This window comes from Cervus canadensis, chromosome 32 (genome assembly GCF_019320065.1).
Source record: "Cervus canadensis isolate Bull #8, Minnesota chromosome 32, ASM1932006v1, whole genome shotgun sequence".
Lineage (NCBI taxonomy): Eukaryota > Metazoa > Chordata > Mammalia > Artiodactyla > Cervidae > Cervus > Cervus canadensis.
In genome coordinates, this window is record NC_057417.1 from 26,364,363 (window position 1) to 26,381,673 (window position 17,311).

At 42.5% G+C, this 17,311-nt stretch overlaps 1 protein-coding gene and 1 pseudogene across 11 annotated transcripts in view; both read left to right on the top strand.

Moving 5' to 3' along the window:
- The window catches only part of LOC122432984 (general transcription factor II-I repeat domain-containing protein 2), a 57,768-nt gene that overhangs the window by 36,642 nt on the left and 3,815 nt on the right, over positions 1–17,311 (top strand). For 3 of the 10 annotated variants that reach the window (XM_043455347.1, XM_043455345.1, XM_043455352.1), the window contains 7 exons: positions 405–461; positions 1,903–1,965; positions 3,349–3,426; positions 3,731–3,814; positions 6,419–6,602; positions 7,148–7,176; positions 9,647–11,462. In XM_043455347.1, coding sequence (XP_043311282.1) covers positions 405–461; positions 1,903–1,965; positions 3,349–3,426; positions 3,731–3,814; positions 6,419–6,602; positions 7,148–7,176; positions 9,647–11,250 — 2,099 coding nt within the window. In that variant the 3' untranslated portion in view covers positions 11,251–11,462. Of the gene's footprint in view, positions 1–404; positions 462–1,902; positions 1,966–3,348; positions 3,427–3,730; positions 3,815–6,418; positions 6,603–7,147; positions 7,177–9,276; positions 9,381–9,407; positions 11,463–17,311 lie in introns of those variants that run through there. The other 7 variants (XM_043455348.1, XM_043455349.1, XM_043455351.1 and 4 more) reach the window with 5 other exon arrangements.
- LOC122432987 lies at positions 4,930–6,359 on the top strand (annotated as a pseudogene). The gene has a single exon (XR_006266998.1). The product of XR_006266998.1 is annotated as a glycine cleavage system H protein, mitochondrial-like (transcript).

A 17,311-nucleotide genomic window follows, 5' to 3' on the forward strand; every position in this document is an offset into this window, starting at 1 on the left:
GAGTTAGAGCAAACTCAGGGAGACAGTGAAAGACAGGGAAGCCTGGTGTGCTGCAGTTTATGGGGTTGCAAAGAATCTGACACAACAACAACCAGTGTTGGGGGGGTGGGGGTTGGGGCACAGATAGAATGACCTGAGTCGATGACTTGATGCTGGAGGATGGACAAATGGCCTCATTTTGCCTTCTCTCTGCTTTTCTGTTGTAAGTTTTTCCAAAGCATTGGTTAGGGGAAAAAAAAAAGCATAAAGAAAGGATCATTTATATGAATTCGATTTCCAGGAGTCTATAAATATTTCGTGGGTATTTCTGTGTAGGTCTTGAATTCTTTGCCTTAGTTTCAAATGATGTCTTTTTTAAAATATGTGTTTCTGCCTTTTTAATATATCGTTTGCTTTCCTTTCAGAGAGCCATCGTCCTTCTGCAGGCACTGAAGTAATAGAAATGGAATTACCAATGGAAGGTTAGAAAATTGAGGCATTCTCTCTTTTTTTTTTAGTTTACAGTATTTTGCAGAGAATAAACTTTTTTAAAAAAGACTTTTATGATATGAGCCATTCTTTAAAAGTCTTTATTGAATTCGTTACAATACTGCTTCTGTTTTATGTTTTGGTTTTTTGGCCCCGAGGCATGTGGGATCTCAGCTCCCCGACCAGAGATCAAACCCGAACCCCCTGCCTGGAAGGTGAAGTCTTAACCACTGGACTGCCAGGGGAGCCCCTTGTTTGATTTTTTAAAGCTTTCTATTTCATGCCAGTCCTTTAATTCTTTCTTTCCTTATTGACCAAACCACATGGCCTACCAGATTTCAGTTCCCTAGCCAGGGATTAAAACCCACGCCATGGTAGTGAAAGCCCGGAATCCTAACCACAAGGCCACCAGAAAACTCCCTGAAACCTTTTTATTTTAAAATAGTTATAGTTTGATCCCTAGATCAAGAAGATCCCCTGGAGAAGGAAATGGTAACCCACTCCAGTATTCTTGCCTGGGAAATCCCATGGACAGAGGAGCCTGGTGGGCTACAATCCATGGGGTCAAAAAGTGTCAGACACAGCTTAGCAACTGAACAACAATAGATTCACAAGAAGCTGCAAGAATAGTACAAGCAATCCAATGTGCCTTCACCCATTTTTCCCTAAAGGTTACATCTTATATAATGATAGTACAAAATCAAAAGTCTTGTGTTCTAGTCTTTCTTCTTTTACTAACAATTAATTAATGTTACAACTGACAGATCATTCTAAAATGAGCCAGTTAGGTGGGATAACCTAGCCAGGCTTTTGTCTGTATGTGGAACTTGTATGTTGTTGGTGTTGTTCGGTCACTCTGTTGTGTCCAATTCTTTGCAACCCCATGAACTGCAGCACGCCAGGCTTCCCTGTCCTTCACCATCTCCTGGAGCTTGCTCAGACTCATTTCCATTGAGTCTGTGATGCCAGCTTGATGTACGTGTCATAATTCTCATCCAGCAGAAAACTCAGTTATGAGTCCAAGTAACGATAGACCTTGAATCACCTGGGGGCTGCTGGCTGGATAAGAGAGGAGCAAATAGCTTTTAAAAAATCTCAATAATTCCCAACAACAACCAGAAAACACTGTTGCCACATGAATTCCTTTAGCTCAAAGAGAAGAATATTCTGTGTCCCTTACTGTGGGTAACTTTGTATCATTTGCTCCCTGAAAGTTTCTTACTCCTCTTATCCCTTGTAAGTTAAGGTCATCTTTTATTACTCTATTATCCCTTTTAAAATTAAAAGTACCTTTGTGTTTATACCTCTGTTTATTAAATATGAAATGCATTGAAAATGCCAGGATAAATGACTTTTAGGGTAGAGGAGCAGTAAAATATTGGAACATGAGAATGCATAACAGTGAATGTCATTTTAGAAAAATTTTTTTTCAAGATTCTACTCAACTTGTCCCTTCAGAAATGAGTGAGGACCCTGAAGCTGAGGTGAAAATTGAAGGTTGGTTGCCAAAAACCTTGCCGAATTCACACTGCCAAGTATAGTTTTTCATTTTTCCTTAAAGGATTGCTCCGGGGGAAAGAGTGAAATCGATGTGTGTGTGTGTGTGTGTGTGTGTGTGTGTGTATGACCAGGGGAGGGAGGAGCACTGTGGTGTGGCTTCTTGTGTCCTTTTGGGGTCTGCTCTCAGATGTAGAATCTCAGATATCCAAATAGTTGATTGTTCTCAGAACACAGGGACTGAGCCCTGAGTCCCTCAGAAAGGACTCGAAAGGCTCATTTCATTTCTCACATAGAACTTAAGTGAGCGTAGTGTCTGTCATTTGACCAGACCGTGATACCGTCAACTGCGCTTTTACTATTCAACCCCATCTGAGCCTTTCCTTGACTGTCCTGTTACATCATTTCTCATAGGACATCTGCTGCTTAAGTGCTCTCTTGTACGCACTCATATGTCTTACTTTCTTTACCCTTCCTTAAATTGAGAATTAACAATAAAGGAATCTTTTTTTCTTTTCCTTTGGCCAAGTGGCATGCAGGATCTTAATTCCTCAACCAGGGAATGAACCTGTGCCCCCTGCCTTGGGAGCTTGGGGTCTTAACCACTGGACCACTAGGGAAGTCCCAGGAAATATATATATATATATATATATATATATTTTTTTTTTTTAGTTCTACCGCTTTATTGCTACCAACCCATCTCCCTCCACCCTCGTGCACACACGCTCAGTCATGTAACCCCATGGACTTCAGCCGGCCAGGCTCCTCTGTCCATGGACTTTTCCAGGCAAGAATACTGGAGTGGGTTGCCATTTCCTTCTCCAAAGTCCCAGGAAATATATTTTTATCAGTCTTCTTTTTAAATCAATTTAGACTGACTGTGAAGTATCAGGGGCTACAAACTAAGTAAAAGCCATGGAGTCCTTTCCCCTTTGCTGCTGCTGCTAAGTTGCCTCAGTCGTGTCCGACTCTGTGCGACCCGGTAGATGGCAGCCCACCAGGCTTCCCCGTCCCTGGGATTCTCCAGGCAAGAACACTGGAGTGGGTTGCCATTGCCTTTTCCTTTGACATAGACATTAAACTGCAGAGACTCAAGCATCAATTAATGCCAAGCCAGCTTGTTATTCCATAGCTAAATGTTCTCTGGAGTTTTAAAAATTTAGTCTGGCCTTTTTTTTTTTGACCACACTGTGATGCTTGTAGAATCTTAGTTCCCCATCCGGCATTGAACCCCGGGCCCTTGGCGGTGAAAGCCCCGAGTCACAATCACTACATCACCAGGAATTCCCTACTCGGGCCTTCTGATCAGAATGGCAGTTTGGTAGTTTTATAGCAGAAGTAGTCTAATTTTCTATAAGTTCTAAATTTCAATTTCTGTTTAAGGAAACACCAGTTCACCCAATATTACGAATTCTGCAGCAGGTGTTAAAGATCTTAACATCGTTCAGGTGACAGTTCCAGGTATAGAATTCTATCTGATTTTGTCATAATCTAGACTGTGTTTTTCATTTTGTTTTATTTTAACCATTTTGTGACATGGGTTAATCTCTTGGAGCTATTTCTTTGCTAAGTTCACCCTGTCAACTAAGGAAAGACATCTCTAATGCCTTAAATTTACAAATTTACAAAATGCTTACTTTTTGCTAAAAGTAAATTGATAAGCCATGTCAAGTACTTTCTCATGAGCTAATGGGGGTTTTCTCCAATGGTCTTTTGGGGTCGGGGGCAAATACATGAATAAACTTTTTTTTTTTAATTTTTTTAGATAATGAGAAGGAAAGATTATCAAGCCTTGAAAAAATAAAACAACTAAGAGAACAAGTCAATGACCTTTTTAGCCGAAAATTTGGTACGTTTTTATATTGTTGCATATTCAGATTTTTGAATATATATTTGAAATATTTCTTTCTAATTGATTGCTTTAAGAAATTGATCTTCCTCTTAAGGAGCTGTGATCAAAATTAGTGTGTATTTTTACATGGAAACACTAATTACATAATAATAATAATAGCTATCTTTTGGCCAATAGGCACATGAAGAGATGTTCAACATTATTAATTATTTGAGATATGCAACTCAAAGTCACAATGAGGTACCACCTCACACCAGTCAGATTGTCCATCATTTAAAAAATCTGCAAATAATAAATGCTGGGGAGGCTGTGGAGAAAAGAGAACCCTTCTATACTGTTGGTGGAAATAAGTTGGTGCAGCCACTATGGAGGACAGTATAGAGATTCCTTAGAAAACTAAGAATAGAACTACCATATGATCCAGCAATTCCATTTCCTGGCATATATTCAGACAAAACTATAATTCAAAAAGATACGTGCACCCCTATGTTCATAGCAGCAGTACTCACAATAGCCAAGACATGGAAACAGTCTAAATGTCCCTCGACAGATGAATGGATAAAGATGTAGTACCTGTGTATGATGGAATGCTGCTCAGCCACAAAAAAGAATGAAATAATGCCATTTGCAGCAACATGGACGCAACTAGAGATTGTCATGCTAAGTGAAGTAAGTCATAAAGAGAAAGAGAAACACTATATGATGGCACTTTCTGTGGAATCTAAAATAGGACACAAATGAGCCTATCTGTGAAACAGAGTGATGGACACAGAAAACAGACTGGCGGTTGCCAAGGAGGAGGAGGTCGGGGGAGGGATGGAGTGGGAAGTTGGGGTTAGCAAATGTAAGCTTTTATAAATAGAATGGATAAACAGCAAAGTCATACTGTATAACGTGGAAAAATATAGTCAATATCTATGATAAACCATAGTGGAAAAGAATATTTTAAAAAGAATATGTGTGTGTGTGTATCTATATCTATAGCTATATAGAGATATATATGTATAACTAAATCACTTTGCTGTGCAACAGAAATTAACACATTATAAATTGACTATACTTCAATAAAAAAAATTTTTTTAAGCTATCTTTATCAAATCATTATGCTGTATACCCAAAACTAATATAATGTTACATGTCAATTTTATCTCAATTTAAAAAATAATTATCATAGCTATCTTTGACTTACCGACTTCTTCCTGTGGCTAAGTATTGTTTTTAGCGTTTGACATGTGATGAGTCATTTAATCCTCAGAAAACCTTTTTAGGTAGATAATCCCTATTTCATGCATAGAGAAACCGAGTCTGCTATCCTACACATTCCCAATTTCAAAAATCACTAAAATCACTCTTGCATCCTAGCACGCCTGGAAAATAAAATAATGGCGGATCACCATTGTTATCACTTGACGTGAATAATTTTGAAAGCTTGACGTTAAAGATAAAGCTCAGTTTGGGGACCCTCTGCACCCGTGCGAACATGGCGCTGCAAGCGGTGCGGAGCGTGCGGGCCGCGGTCGGCAGCCTGCGCGCCATCTCCGCACCCCGCGCGCCCTGCTCGCCGCGGCCCCGGGGGCTGCGGGCGCGTCCGGGCACTGCGCACCGGCCCTGCTCTGCTGTCGGTGCGGAAATTCACAGAAAAACACGAATGGGTAACAACAGAAAACGGTGTTGGAACAGTGGGAATCAGCAATTTTGCACAGGAAGCGTTGGGAGATGTTGTGTACTGTAGTCTGCCTGAAGTTGGGACAAAGTTGAACAAACAAGAGGAGTTTGGTGCTTTGAAAAGTGTGAAAGCTGCTAGTGAACTCTATTCCCCTCTATCAGGAGAAGTAACTGAAATTAATACAGCTCTAGCAGAAAACCCAGGACTTGTCAACAAGTCTTGTTATGAAGATGGTTGGCTGATCAAGATGACATTCAGTAACCCTTCAGAACTAGATGAACTAATGAGTGAAGAAGCATATGAAAAATACATAAAATCTATTGAGGAATGAAAATGGAACCCCTAAATAAACTACTTTGAAACAACTTAATCTAGCATAGTTGTCTTAAATTAGTGGTGGATAGATATTTAAAAAGCAACTTTTAGCAAAAGAAACTACTTGTAACAATGTTTCCTGAAGAAAATACCCCTTAACTTTCTAATGCCTTCAGATAAACACTGTGTATCTTTTCCACAGCATCCTGTGATTTTTAGGCTAGGCTCCAGTTATAATATTCAGAATTCCTGAAATTATCTCTGATAAAACTAATTATAAAAATTATGTAATTCAAGGATAACATGGTTATCTTATACCTTATATGACATTGTAACTTGCTTACAGCTATCCTTGGATTTGGGTCAAAATGATCTTCCCACTAGAAATAACTGCCAGTGGAGAAAAGTTTGTTAGTTGTATAGTGTCCAGTGAAGAATATTACTGTCTTAATTTTGCAATATACTGTGTTTGCTGGTGCTATTTTTATACAGTGAAGCAACAGCCTTGCAGGAGAATAAACAATTTAATAATAAAATATTCAACTTCTTAAAAAAAAAAAAGCTCAGTTTGGGAGAAGCAAGTAACAAATTGAGCTGGTTTTATGCGCGTCTCACCACAGGTGAAGCCATTGGAGTGGATTTCCCTGTGAAAGTTCCCTACAGGAAGATCACCTTCAACCCTGGCTGTGTGGTGATCGATGGCATGCCCCCGGGGGTGGTCTTCAAAGCCCCCGGCTACCTAGAAATCAGCTCCATGAGAAGAATCCTGGATGCTGCAGAGTTTATCAAATTCACAGTCATCAGGTACGTGAGGGTTCCCTGCCGGGTCAGGAGAAGGAGCTGCAGATCCTAACTTCCTCAAGGTGGACAAGTCAGGGGACACCGGGATTCTAACCCCAGCAGGTGGGCGGTGGGTCCTTGCGGTCAAGTCGCTCAAGTGCTATGTGATACCGCCCCTCATACTCCGTTCATGGTGTTCTTTTTGAAAAATATTTAGTTATTTATTTGGCTGCACTGGGTCTTAGTTGCGGCATGCGGGATCTTCATTGCAGCATGCAGGAAATTTTAATTTCAGCATGTGGGATCTAGTTCCCTGACCAGGCATCAAACCCAGGCCCCTTGCATTGGGAGTTCGAAGTCTTAACCACTGGACCACCAGGGAAGTCCCAGTTCATCAACTTCTGCTTCTGGGAACTGTGTGTTTTAGCTCCCATTTCTTGGTTATTGTTGGGCAACCAGTCTTGCTTTAGCCAATAGCTGACGTCACAAAAGTTTGCGAATAGAACTAAATGGACAAGAGAGGGAAAGTGCCCTTTGTTGCACTCACCAATGTCTCTTTTTCTCTTCAGACCACTCCCAGGTCTCGAGCTCAGCAATGGTGAGTATCCCAGGGGTGAGAAGATGGCCCCAGCCCCCAGTGTGAGTGTGAGCTGTCTTCAGGGACACTCACCGCGGGGTCCTTGCTTCCTGAGCATTGAGTCTCAGAGCAAAGCATGCCACTTCTTATTTATTTATTTGGCTGCTCTGGTTCTTAGTTGCAGCATGCAGGATCTTTAGTTACAGCATGTGGGACCTAGTTCCCCAACCAGTGATTGAACTTGGGGACCTCTGCATTGGGAGCTTGGAATCCTAGCTACTGGACCACCAGCGGCAAGTCCCAAAACATGTCGCTCTCTATGTTCATTTTTCCTGCTGCTTATAAAGCCCTTTAATTCCGTTGCTTGTGTTTTCTTAGCCAGGCATTTTTTCCCATATTAGTTTGGTGGGGCTTGCTGTGAGTGATGGCACACCACACTCTTATTCAAGAGTCTTTATGCTGGAGGAAGGTGCTCATAATACTGAACTACTGCTGCTCCACCTTAGCTGGCAAATAGTACCCGCCTGGCCACCCCAGTCCCACCTCCAGGATCTCTAACCACTGACCTCCCCACAGTTCAGAACCAACACGGCTACTGCCTGCCACAGCAGGGCTCCCAGAACCCGCTCCAGTCAGTGCCGAGGCTGACTTCTGTTCTGATGGAGCAATGTTCCAGCCTTTCTGCTTGTTTAATTTCATTTTAATTTAAAACTTTTTTTTTTGGCCGCACCACTTGGTATGTGGGATCTTAGTTCCCCAGTCAGGGATCGAACCCACGCCTCATGCAATAGAAGTTCGGCTTAACCACTAGACCACTGGGGAAGTCCAGATATTTTTCATGTCTCCCCTAGAGTCCTTGCAAGCAAGTCAAAATCCTATTGGATATTAAAGTGGACAATGTAACTGTCAAAGACCTGCGGTGTAGCACAGGGAACTATACCCATCTTGCATTAACCTATAATGGAAAAGAGTCTAAAAAAGAACATATGTATATAATACCTGAAACTAACACAACAACATTGTAAGTCAACTATATTTCGATGTAAATTTTTAAAAATAAGGTAGTTCTAGAAAAAAAAAATGCAGAAAATGTAGAGATGGTTCCAAAAATTTGAATCACTAGAGAACCTCCTCACTTAAATTTTGGAAGCTCTGAACTTCCTTGGAAATCCAATGGTTAAAACTTCACCTCCAGTGCTGGGGGTGCAGGTTTCGATCCCTGGTCAGGGAACTCAGATATCCCACATGCCTCGGGTCCAAAACAGTCAAAACCTAAAACAGAAGCAATCTTGTAACAAATTCAATAAAGACTTTAAAAATGGTCCATCTCAAAAAAAATTTTTTTTTTATTTTTGGAAGCAAAACTCTTCTCTTGAAATGCACAGTTATTGTTCCTAAATTCATCAGGTTGCTAAATAGCTTTGTGCCTTTTTAAGAGCTTTATTGTGGCATAATTTACATACCATAACATTCACTTGTGCAAACTGTACATAGTCCAGTGATTTTTCTTAGTAAAGTTACAGAGTTGTGCAACCATTAACCATAATCTAATACTAGAACATTTCCATCATGCCCCAAAGATTCCTCCTACCCATTTCTAGTCATTTCCCATTCCCACCCCCAGCCCCAGGCAACCACTGAATTGACTGTCTCTGTCTGCATTTCCTTAAAGTGAATTTTTATACCCATGTTCTCTCGAAGTAAAGCTCACATACATTGTGGCCCATTTCTTTACACTGAAACCACGTAAATTCTGTGAGGGTCTGTGGCTGTCACCAGGTGTTTTGGGACTCATAGCAGGTAAATCATATGCCTTCTGTACTCATCCCCTTCTCTGTTATTTCAAAATTCTCTTGAAAAGCCATTGAAAAAAAAAATATGTCCAACTCTTTGGACTATAGCCCACCAGACTCCTCTGTCTGTGGGATTTTTCAGGCAAGAATGCTGGAGTAGGCTGCCATTTCCTCCTCCAGGAGATCTTCTTGACCCAGGGATCGAACTTGAGTCTTCTGTAGACACAGAAGACTGCATTGCAAGCAGATTCTTTACCTGCTGAATCATCAGGGAAACCCAATATGTTAAAATGCAGATACAATCTCAAATCATTCTCATTTAAACCAGGTGGAACAAACGTAGCCACTTACCAACCCTCACCAAAGACGTCTTTCATTTGACTCATCAACCTTTTAAAAAAGGGAATTAGTGGCCAATACGGAAAAACCAGGGGCTTTTTCATAAAAATTCATTTCTAGGTTTTCTTTAGAAATCTGAAGATCCAGCCAGCGTGGGACCATGCTCCCTTGGCAATAGTTTGCGGCCCTGAGTGTTCCCAGCCCCACCCCCCACCTCTGCAGAGCTGGGTTACTTCTCCAGTTAACCCACGCCCCCCCGCCACCTTATCCCCTGCATTTGTCATCAGGCTTTTGCTGATGTTTTTCTAACAGTCAAGAGAAAAGTGAACTCTTTCTTGTCTCCATGTCTCTATCAAAAGTGGGAAAAAGGAAGATAGATCAAGAGGGCCGTGTATTTCAAGAAAAGTGGGAGCGAGCTTATTTCTTCGTAGAAGTGCAGAATATCCCTACCTGTTTAATATGCAAACAGAGCATGTCGGTATCCAAAGAGTACAACCTGAGACGCCATTATCAAACCAACCACAGCAAACACTACGACCAGTACACCGAGAAGATGCGTGATGAGAAGCTCCAGGAGCTCAAGGAAGGACTCAGAAAGTATCTCCTAGGGTCATCAGACATCGTGTGTCCCGAGCAAAAACAAGCGTTTGCCAAGGCGAGTCCAAGGGAAAATGCTGCCGTCCAGCCCGTGGAAGACGTGGCTGGGAACCTGTGGGAGAAGTTACGTGAAAAAATCAGATCTTTTGTGGCTTATTCCATTGCCATCGACGAGATCACAGATATAAACAACACCACCCAGTTGGCCATCTTCATCCGGGGAGTCGATGAGAATTTTGATGTGTCAGAAGAACTTTTAGATACGGTGCCCATGACGGGTACGAAGTCTGGAAACGAGATCTTTTTGCGTGTTGAGAAAAGTCTGAAAAAGTTTAATATCGACTGGTCGAAACTAGTCAGCGTGGCCTCTACCGGCACCCCTGCCATGGTAGACGCCAACGATGGGCTGGTCACGAAACTCAAGTCCAAGGTGGCGATGGTTTGCAAGGGCTCCGACCTGAAGTCCGTGTGTTGCATCATCCACCCGGAGTCGCTCTGTGCTCAGAAGTTAAAGATGGACCACATCATGAGTGTGGTAGTCAATGCCGTGAACTGGATCTGCTCCCGCGGACTGAACCACAGTGAGTTCACGACTCTGCTCTATGAGCTGGACTGCCAATATGGCAGCCTTCTGTACTACACGGAGATTAAGTGGCTCAGCCGTGGGCTGGTGCTGAAGAGGTTCTTTGAATCCTTGGAAGAGATTGACTCCTTCATGTCCTCCAGGGGCAAGCCCCTGCCTCAGCTAAGCTCTCAAGATTGGATCAAAGACTTGGCCTTCTTGGTGGACATGACCATGCACCTGAACACCTTGAACATCTCCCTGCAAGGGCATTCCCAAATCGTGACTCAGATGTACGACTTGATTCGGGCCTTCTTGGCCAAACTGTGCCTCTGGGAGACTCATCTGGCCAGGAATAACCTGGCCCACTTTCCCACCCTGAAATCGGTTTCCAGGGACGAAAGCGACGGCCTGAACTACATTCCCAAAATCGTGGAGCTGAAGACAGAGTTCCAGAAAAGACTGTCTGATTTCAAACTCTACGAAAGTGAACTGACCCTGTTCAGCTCCCCTTTCTCCATGAAGATCGAGAGCGTCCAGGAAGCCCTGCAGATGGAGGTGATTGACCTGCAGTGCAACACGGTCCTGAAAACCAAATACGACAAGGTTGGAATACCGGAATTCTATAAATACCTCTGGGGCAGTTACCCCAAGTACAGGACCCACTGTGCCAAGATCCTCTCGATGTTTGGGAGCACCTACATTTGTGAACAGCTCTTTTCCATTATGAAACTGAGTAAAGCTGAGTACTGCTCCCAGCTGAAGGACTCCCAGTGGGATTCCGTACTGCACATCTCAACGTGACAAAAACACGCTCCCGCACGGTCCCGGGGGCTGGAAGCCTAGAATCCTCTAGGTCCGAGGGGTTGCGAGGTGAAAACATGTTATTAAATATTTCTGGTTTTCTTTTTTTTCCAGTTTGACTCAGAAATATCATTTGCAGTTAGCATACCTGTTTGTATGACATTTTGTGCTTCCCCATAGCCCAGTAAAAAAAAAAAGAAATCAAGAAAGTTTTACTGTATTTCTAGTAGTTGACTCTTCTTACGCCTGGCCTGTTTCACTCCCTCCCATGCTTGTTTAGCCCTGTGGGCATTGGGTCTGCATCCTGCAGTTTAAATCGGAGAGAGAGATGGAGTTATACATACACGCACATCTACCTCCCTGTCGTTTGCATGGTAGTCCATGTGACTTCACATGTTTCCAAATTGAAGGAGAATCAGAGACGTGTTCACATACTGTGGTGTCTCTCTTCCCAAGAAACCAGAAAGGTGGGACTTAAAATAGAAACTCCCATTGTAAAGCAACTGTTGTTGTCTGGTCGCTGGATCCTGTCTGACTCTTTCACGACCCCATGGTCTATAGCCCACCAGGCTCCTCGATCCATGAGATTTCCCAGGCAAGAATACTGGAATGAGTTGGAATTTCCTTCTCCTGGGGATCTTCCCAACTCAGGGATTGAACCCACATCTCCTGCCTTGGCAGGCGGATTTTTTTACACTGAGCCACCTGGGAAGCCCAAAGCAACTATACTTCAATAAAAATTAGCAAAAATAAAGTAAAAGCAGATGATGATGATGAAAAGCAAAATACAATAGAAAATCCAAAAATAAATAACATAGGCTTTCAAAGACTAAGTTGAAGTTTGGAGGCTTTTTTTAAACCTTTATTTGAAATAATTTCAAATGCATAGAAAAGTTAAAGAAATGAAAAGTGCATGAAGAATAGTTAATTCCCTTTTGCCAGATTCTCATATTGTTTTATCATCTGTTTGTTCTCTTCCCCCTGTCTCTCTCTCGTGTGTATGTATGTGTGTGTACATTTCCTGTGTGTATAAGTGTCTTGTTTATGATTATCTGTATATGTGTATAAACATATGTGCATAGTTCTTTTCTGAACCGGTTAAGAGGAAGTTACACCTTGTTTATCTCTAAATACTTTTGGGAGTATTTTTAAGAAGAAGGATATTCTTGGCCATAACCATGATTTAGTTACCAATTCCAGTAAATTGAACACTGGTGCAATATTTTTATCTAGTTTAGCAATCATACTCCAATTTTGTCAGTTGACCAAATTACTTTTCCTTTGTAGCATTTTTCCCTTGGAGGGTTGTCATATAGATGCACCTGAAACTAACACAACACTGTAAATTAACTATCCTTCAATTTTTAACAAATCATCCAAAGTTACAAAATTTTATTAACTCAAAATCATATAGATACAGATCAATGCAAAGAAATAGAGCAAAACAATGGAATGGGAAAGACTAGAGATCTCTTCAAGAAAATTAAAGATACCAAGGGAATATTTCATGCAAAGCTGAGCACAATAAAGGACAGAAATGGTATGGACCTAACAGAAGCAGAAGATATTAAGAAGAGGTGGCAAGAATACACAGAAGAACTATACAAAAAAGATCTTCACAACCCAGATAATGACGATGGTGTGATTGTCTGACCTAGAGCCAGACATCCTAGAATGCGAAGTCAAGTGGGCCTTAGGAAGCATCACTACAAACAAAGCTAGTGGAGGTGATAGGATTGAGGTGAAATAGTTGAGCTATTTCAAATCCTAAAAGATGATGCTGTGAAAGTGCTGCACTCAATATGCCAGCAAATTTGGAAAACTCAGCAGTGGCCTAGGACTGGAAAAGGTCCGTTTTCATTCCAATCCCAAAGAAAGGCAATGCCAAAGAATGCTCAAACTACTGCACAATTGCACTCATCTCACATGCTAGCAAAGTGAGGCTCAAAATTCTCCAAGCCAGGCCTCAACAGTACGTGAACTGTGAACTTCCAGATGTTCAAGCTGCATTTAGAAAAGGCAGAGGAACCAGAGATCAAATTGCCAACATCTGTTGGATCATTGAAAAAGCAAGAGAGCTCCAGAGAAACATTTACTTCTGCTTTATTGACCACACCAAAGCCTTTGACTGTGTGGCTCACAACACACTGGAAAATTCTTAAAGAGATGGGAATACCAGACCACCTGACCTGCCTCCTGAGAAATCTGCATGCAAGTCAAGAAGCAACAGTTAGAACTGGATATGGAACAACAGACTGGTTCCAAATCAGAAAGGAGTACGTCAAGGCTGTATATTGTCACCCTGCCATATTTAACTTATATGCAGAGTATATCATGAGAAATGCTGGACTGGATGAAACAAAGCTGGAATCAAGATTGCCGGGAGAAATATCAGTAACCTCAGATATGCAGATGACACCGCACTTATGGCAGAAAGCGAAGAAGAACTAAAGAGCCTCTTGAAAGTGAAAGAGGAGAGTGAAAAAGTTGGCTTAAAGCTCAACATTCAGAAAACAAAGATCATGGCATCTGGTCCCATCACTTCATGGGAAATAGATGGGGAAACAGTGGAAACAGTGACAGATTTTATTTTGGGGGGGCTCCAAAATCACTGCAGATGGTGACTCTAGCCATGAAATTAAAAGACACTTGCTCCTTGGAAGAAAATTTATGACCAACCTAGAAAGTGAAAATGAAGTCGCTCAGTCGTGTCCGACTCTTTGCGACCCCATGGACCCACCAGGCTCCTCCATCCATAGGATTCTCCAGGCAGGAATACTGGAGTGGGTTGCCGTTTCCTTCTCCAGGGGATCTTCCCGACCCAGGGATCGAACCCAGGTCTCCCACATGCAGGCAGTCGCTTTAACCTCTGAGCCACCAGGGAAGCCCAACCTAGACAGCATATTACAAAGCAGAGACATTACTTTGCCAACAAAGGTCCACCTAGTCAAAGCTATGGTTTTTCCAGGAGTCATGTATGGATGTGAGAGTTGGACTATAAAGAAAGCTGAGCGTTGAAGAATTGATGCTTTTGAACTGTGGTGTTGGAGAAGACTCTTGAGAGTCCCTTGGACTATAAGAATATCCACCCAGTCCATCCTAAAGGAAATCAGTCCTGAATATTCATTGGAAGGACTGATGCTGAAGTTGAAACTCCAATACTTTGGCCACCTGAGGTGAAGAACTGACTCATTGGAAAAGACCCTGATGCTGGGAAAGTTTGAAGGTGGGAGGAGAAGGAGACGACAGAGGATGAGATGGTTGGATGACATCACCAACTCAATGGACATGAGTTTAGAGTAACTCCGGGAGTTGGTGATGGACAGGGAGGCCTGACATGCTGCAGTCCATTGGGTCGCAGAGAGTCAGACACAAGTGAGTGACTGAACTGAACTGAACTGAATAGGTATAAAGTTAGAGATATGTGTTCTTAGTATCTATTAGTTGCTGGAATTAGTGACCCGAAATTGCGAATACTTTCCAGATTTGGAGGAATTAATCTGATTAGGGTACAAGAGGGTTGGAGATCCTACCTGACAATGCATCCAGGAAGCAATGGGGGAAAAGGCTTTGATGGAAATTAAAGGAAGCTGACGGGAGGAGAGACCAGCCTCCAACTGGTCACCCTGTGGAGGGGACCCCGCCCCAGCTGGGGCCTGGATGGATGTCCTCAGACAGGAATGACCCACGCTGGGCAGTTCCTGTCCTTAGGAGGCTGACTGCAGGTCCAGGTGGGTCCGAGGCTCACTTCCTGGGAAGTGAGTCCGGTGACTTCCGGACTGGTTCACAGTGGGAGTTTCGGGAGGCCGGCTGCTGATGTACCAGAGCAGAAGTTGACTCAGCATAAGAGGCATGGTCCTGCAAACCCTGCCAGGAAATACCAGCCCCCAGGTTTTCAGACAGTCAGCTGGGGCTCAGAATGATGAAATGGCCTGCCTGAGGCCACATAGCCAGGAAAAGATTCAATCCCGGCTCCGCATGACTTGGAAGTCCATGTTCTTCTTCCTTTTCTAAGCAGCCACCATGCGTCTGTGGAGACCTAGGAGGCATCCGTCTTAGAGCCCTGCTCATCCCTGTCACCTGTGGCTCCCTGGTGGTTAGCCCATTGAGTATTAGGGAGAGGACCACAGCGTTCAGCCAGGGCTGGCTTTTGTTGGCTGCGCTATTCATGGGACTGTTTTACTTTGATTCAACTGCCAAGGTCCCCAGGTTCCTTCTTGACCTGTAGAGTGTCCTGGGACCAGGTGGCTTGACCATCACAATCACTTGTATGACTGAGCCAAGACTGGGAGAAACTGACTTCTGTCTTAAGTGACCAGCCTTGTCCAGCCTCACTCATATACCGCTTCCCACATAGGAACAGAAGCGCTCCATGCGTCCCACGGCCTTGGGGACAAGCTGTCTTCTATCAGTCAGCTCAGTTCAGTTCAGTCGCTCAGTCGTGTCTGACTCTTTGCAGCCCCATGGACTGCAGCATGCCAGGCTTCCCTCTCCATCACCAACTCCCGGAGCTTGCTCAGAACTCCTGTCCATCGAGTCGTTGATGCCATCCAACCATCTCATCCTCTGTTGTCCCCTTCTCCTTCTGCCTTCAGTCTTTCCCAGCATGAGGGCCTTTTCTAATGAGTCAGCTGTTTGCATCAGGTGGCCAAAGTATTGGAGCTTCAGCTTCAGCATCAGTCTTTCCAATCAATATTCAGGACTGATTTCCTTTAGGATTGATTGGTTTGATCTCCTTGCAGTCCAAGGGACTCTCAATAGTCTTCTCTAACACCACAGTTCAAAAGCATCAGTTCTTCGGCAGTCAGATTTCTTTAAGGTCCAACTCTGTTTTTTATAAGATTTGCAATTCTAGTTTGCACTGTACTGTCTTTGCATCTGGAGAAAGACCCATCAGCAGAAATGTGAAGGCCCTGGGCCAGCTGCAGTGCTGGAATGGGTGGTAATAATTGCTTTCTGGTACAACTCCCTAACTGGGCAGGCTCTCTGAATAATCAGAGGCACCCTGTCTCTATAGCCAAATTACAGTTCTCTGTGTGTTTGATAAGCTATTGTCCTTCACTGAATATTCACAGCTCTTAAATTAGCCAAGACCTCCACTGTTTCTCAGAGAGGGAAAACTGGGTAAACGTTCAAATTTCTGTGCCCCTTCTATGCCTTAGCAATCACCCCAGGATGGCTATTGTCAATTAAATCTGGAATGCAAGATCAATTATATTCTCCTATTTATATTTGCCAGTTTAAAAACATGTTTATTCAATTTATTTAAACTAAAATAAATAACCAATTCACCCATTTCTTCTACCTTGTCACCTCCCACCTCTTACAGCCATCAGCCTGTTTTCTATATGTTATTTTTTGTTTGCCTTTTAGATTCCACATATAAGAGAGATAATACACTCTTTGTCTTTCTCTGCCTGACTTCACTTAGCATAATGCCCTCAAATGCCATTCATTTTGTTGCAAGTGGTAAGATTTTATTATTTTTTATGGCTGAATAATATTCCATTTTATATTTATGCCACAATTTCTTTATCTAGTCATCCACTGATGGCCACTTAGGTTGTTTCTATATCTTGGCTATTGTAAACGATGCTGCAGTGAACTTCAAGGTGCAGTTATCTTTTTGCATTAGTGATTTCTTTTTTTTTTTTAGTGTTTTCATTTTCTTCATATAATTCTGATGGAACTCCTGGATCATATGGTAGTTCTGTTTTTAATTTTTTTTTTTTTTTTGAGAAATGAATGTGGTGAGAGCACACATCATTTTCTTGTTCCTGATCTTAGAGGAAAAGCTCTTAGCTTTTCACCATTGAATTTGATGTTAGCTATGTACTCCTTACACATGGCCTTTACTATGTTGAGGTATGTTCCCTACATACCTGCTTTGTTGAGTATTTTTGTCATAAATGGATGTTGAATCTTGTAAAATGCTTCTTCTGCATCTACTGAGATGATCATATGATTTTCAGCCTTCATGTTGTTAATATGGTGTATCATTGACTGATTATTGAACCATCGTTGCATCCCTGGAATAAATTCCACTTGATCATGCCGTGTG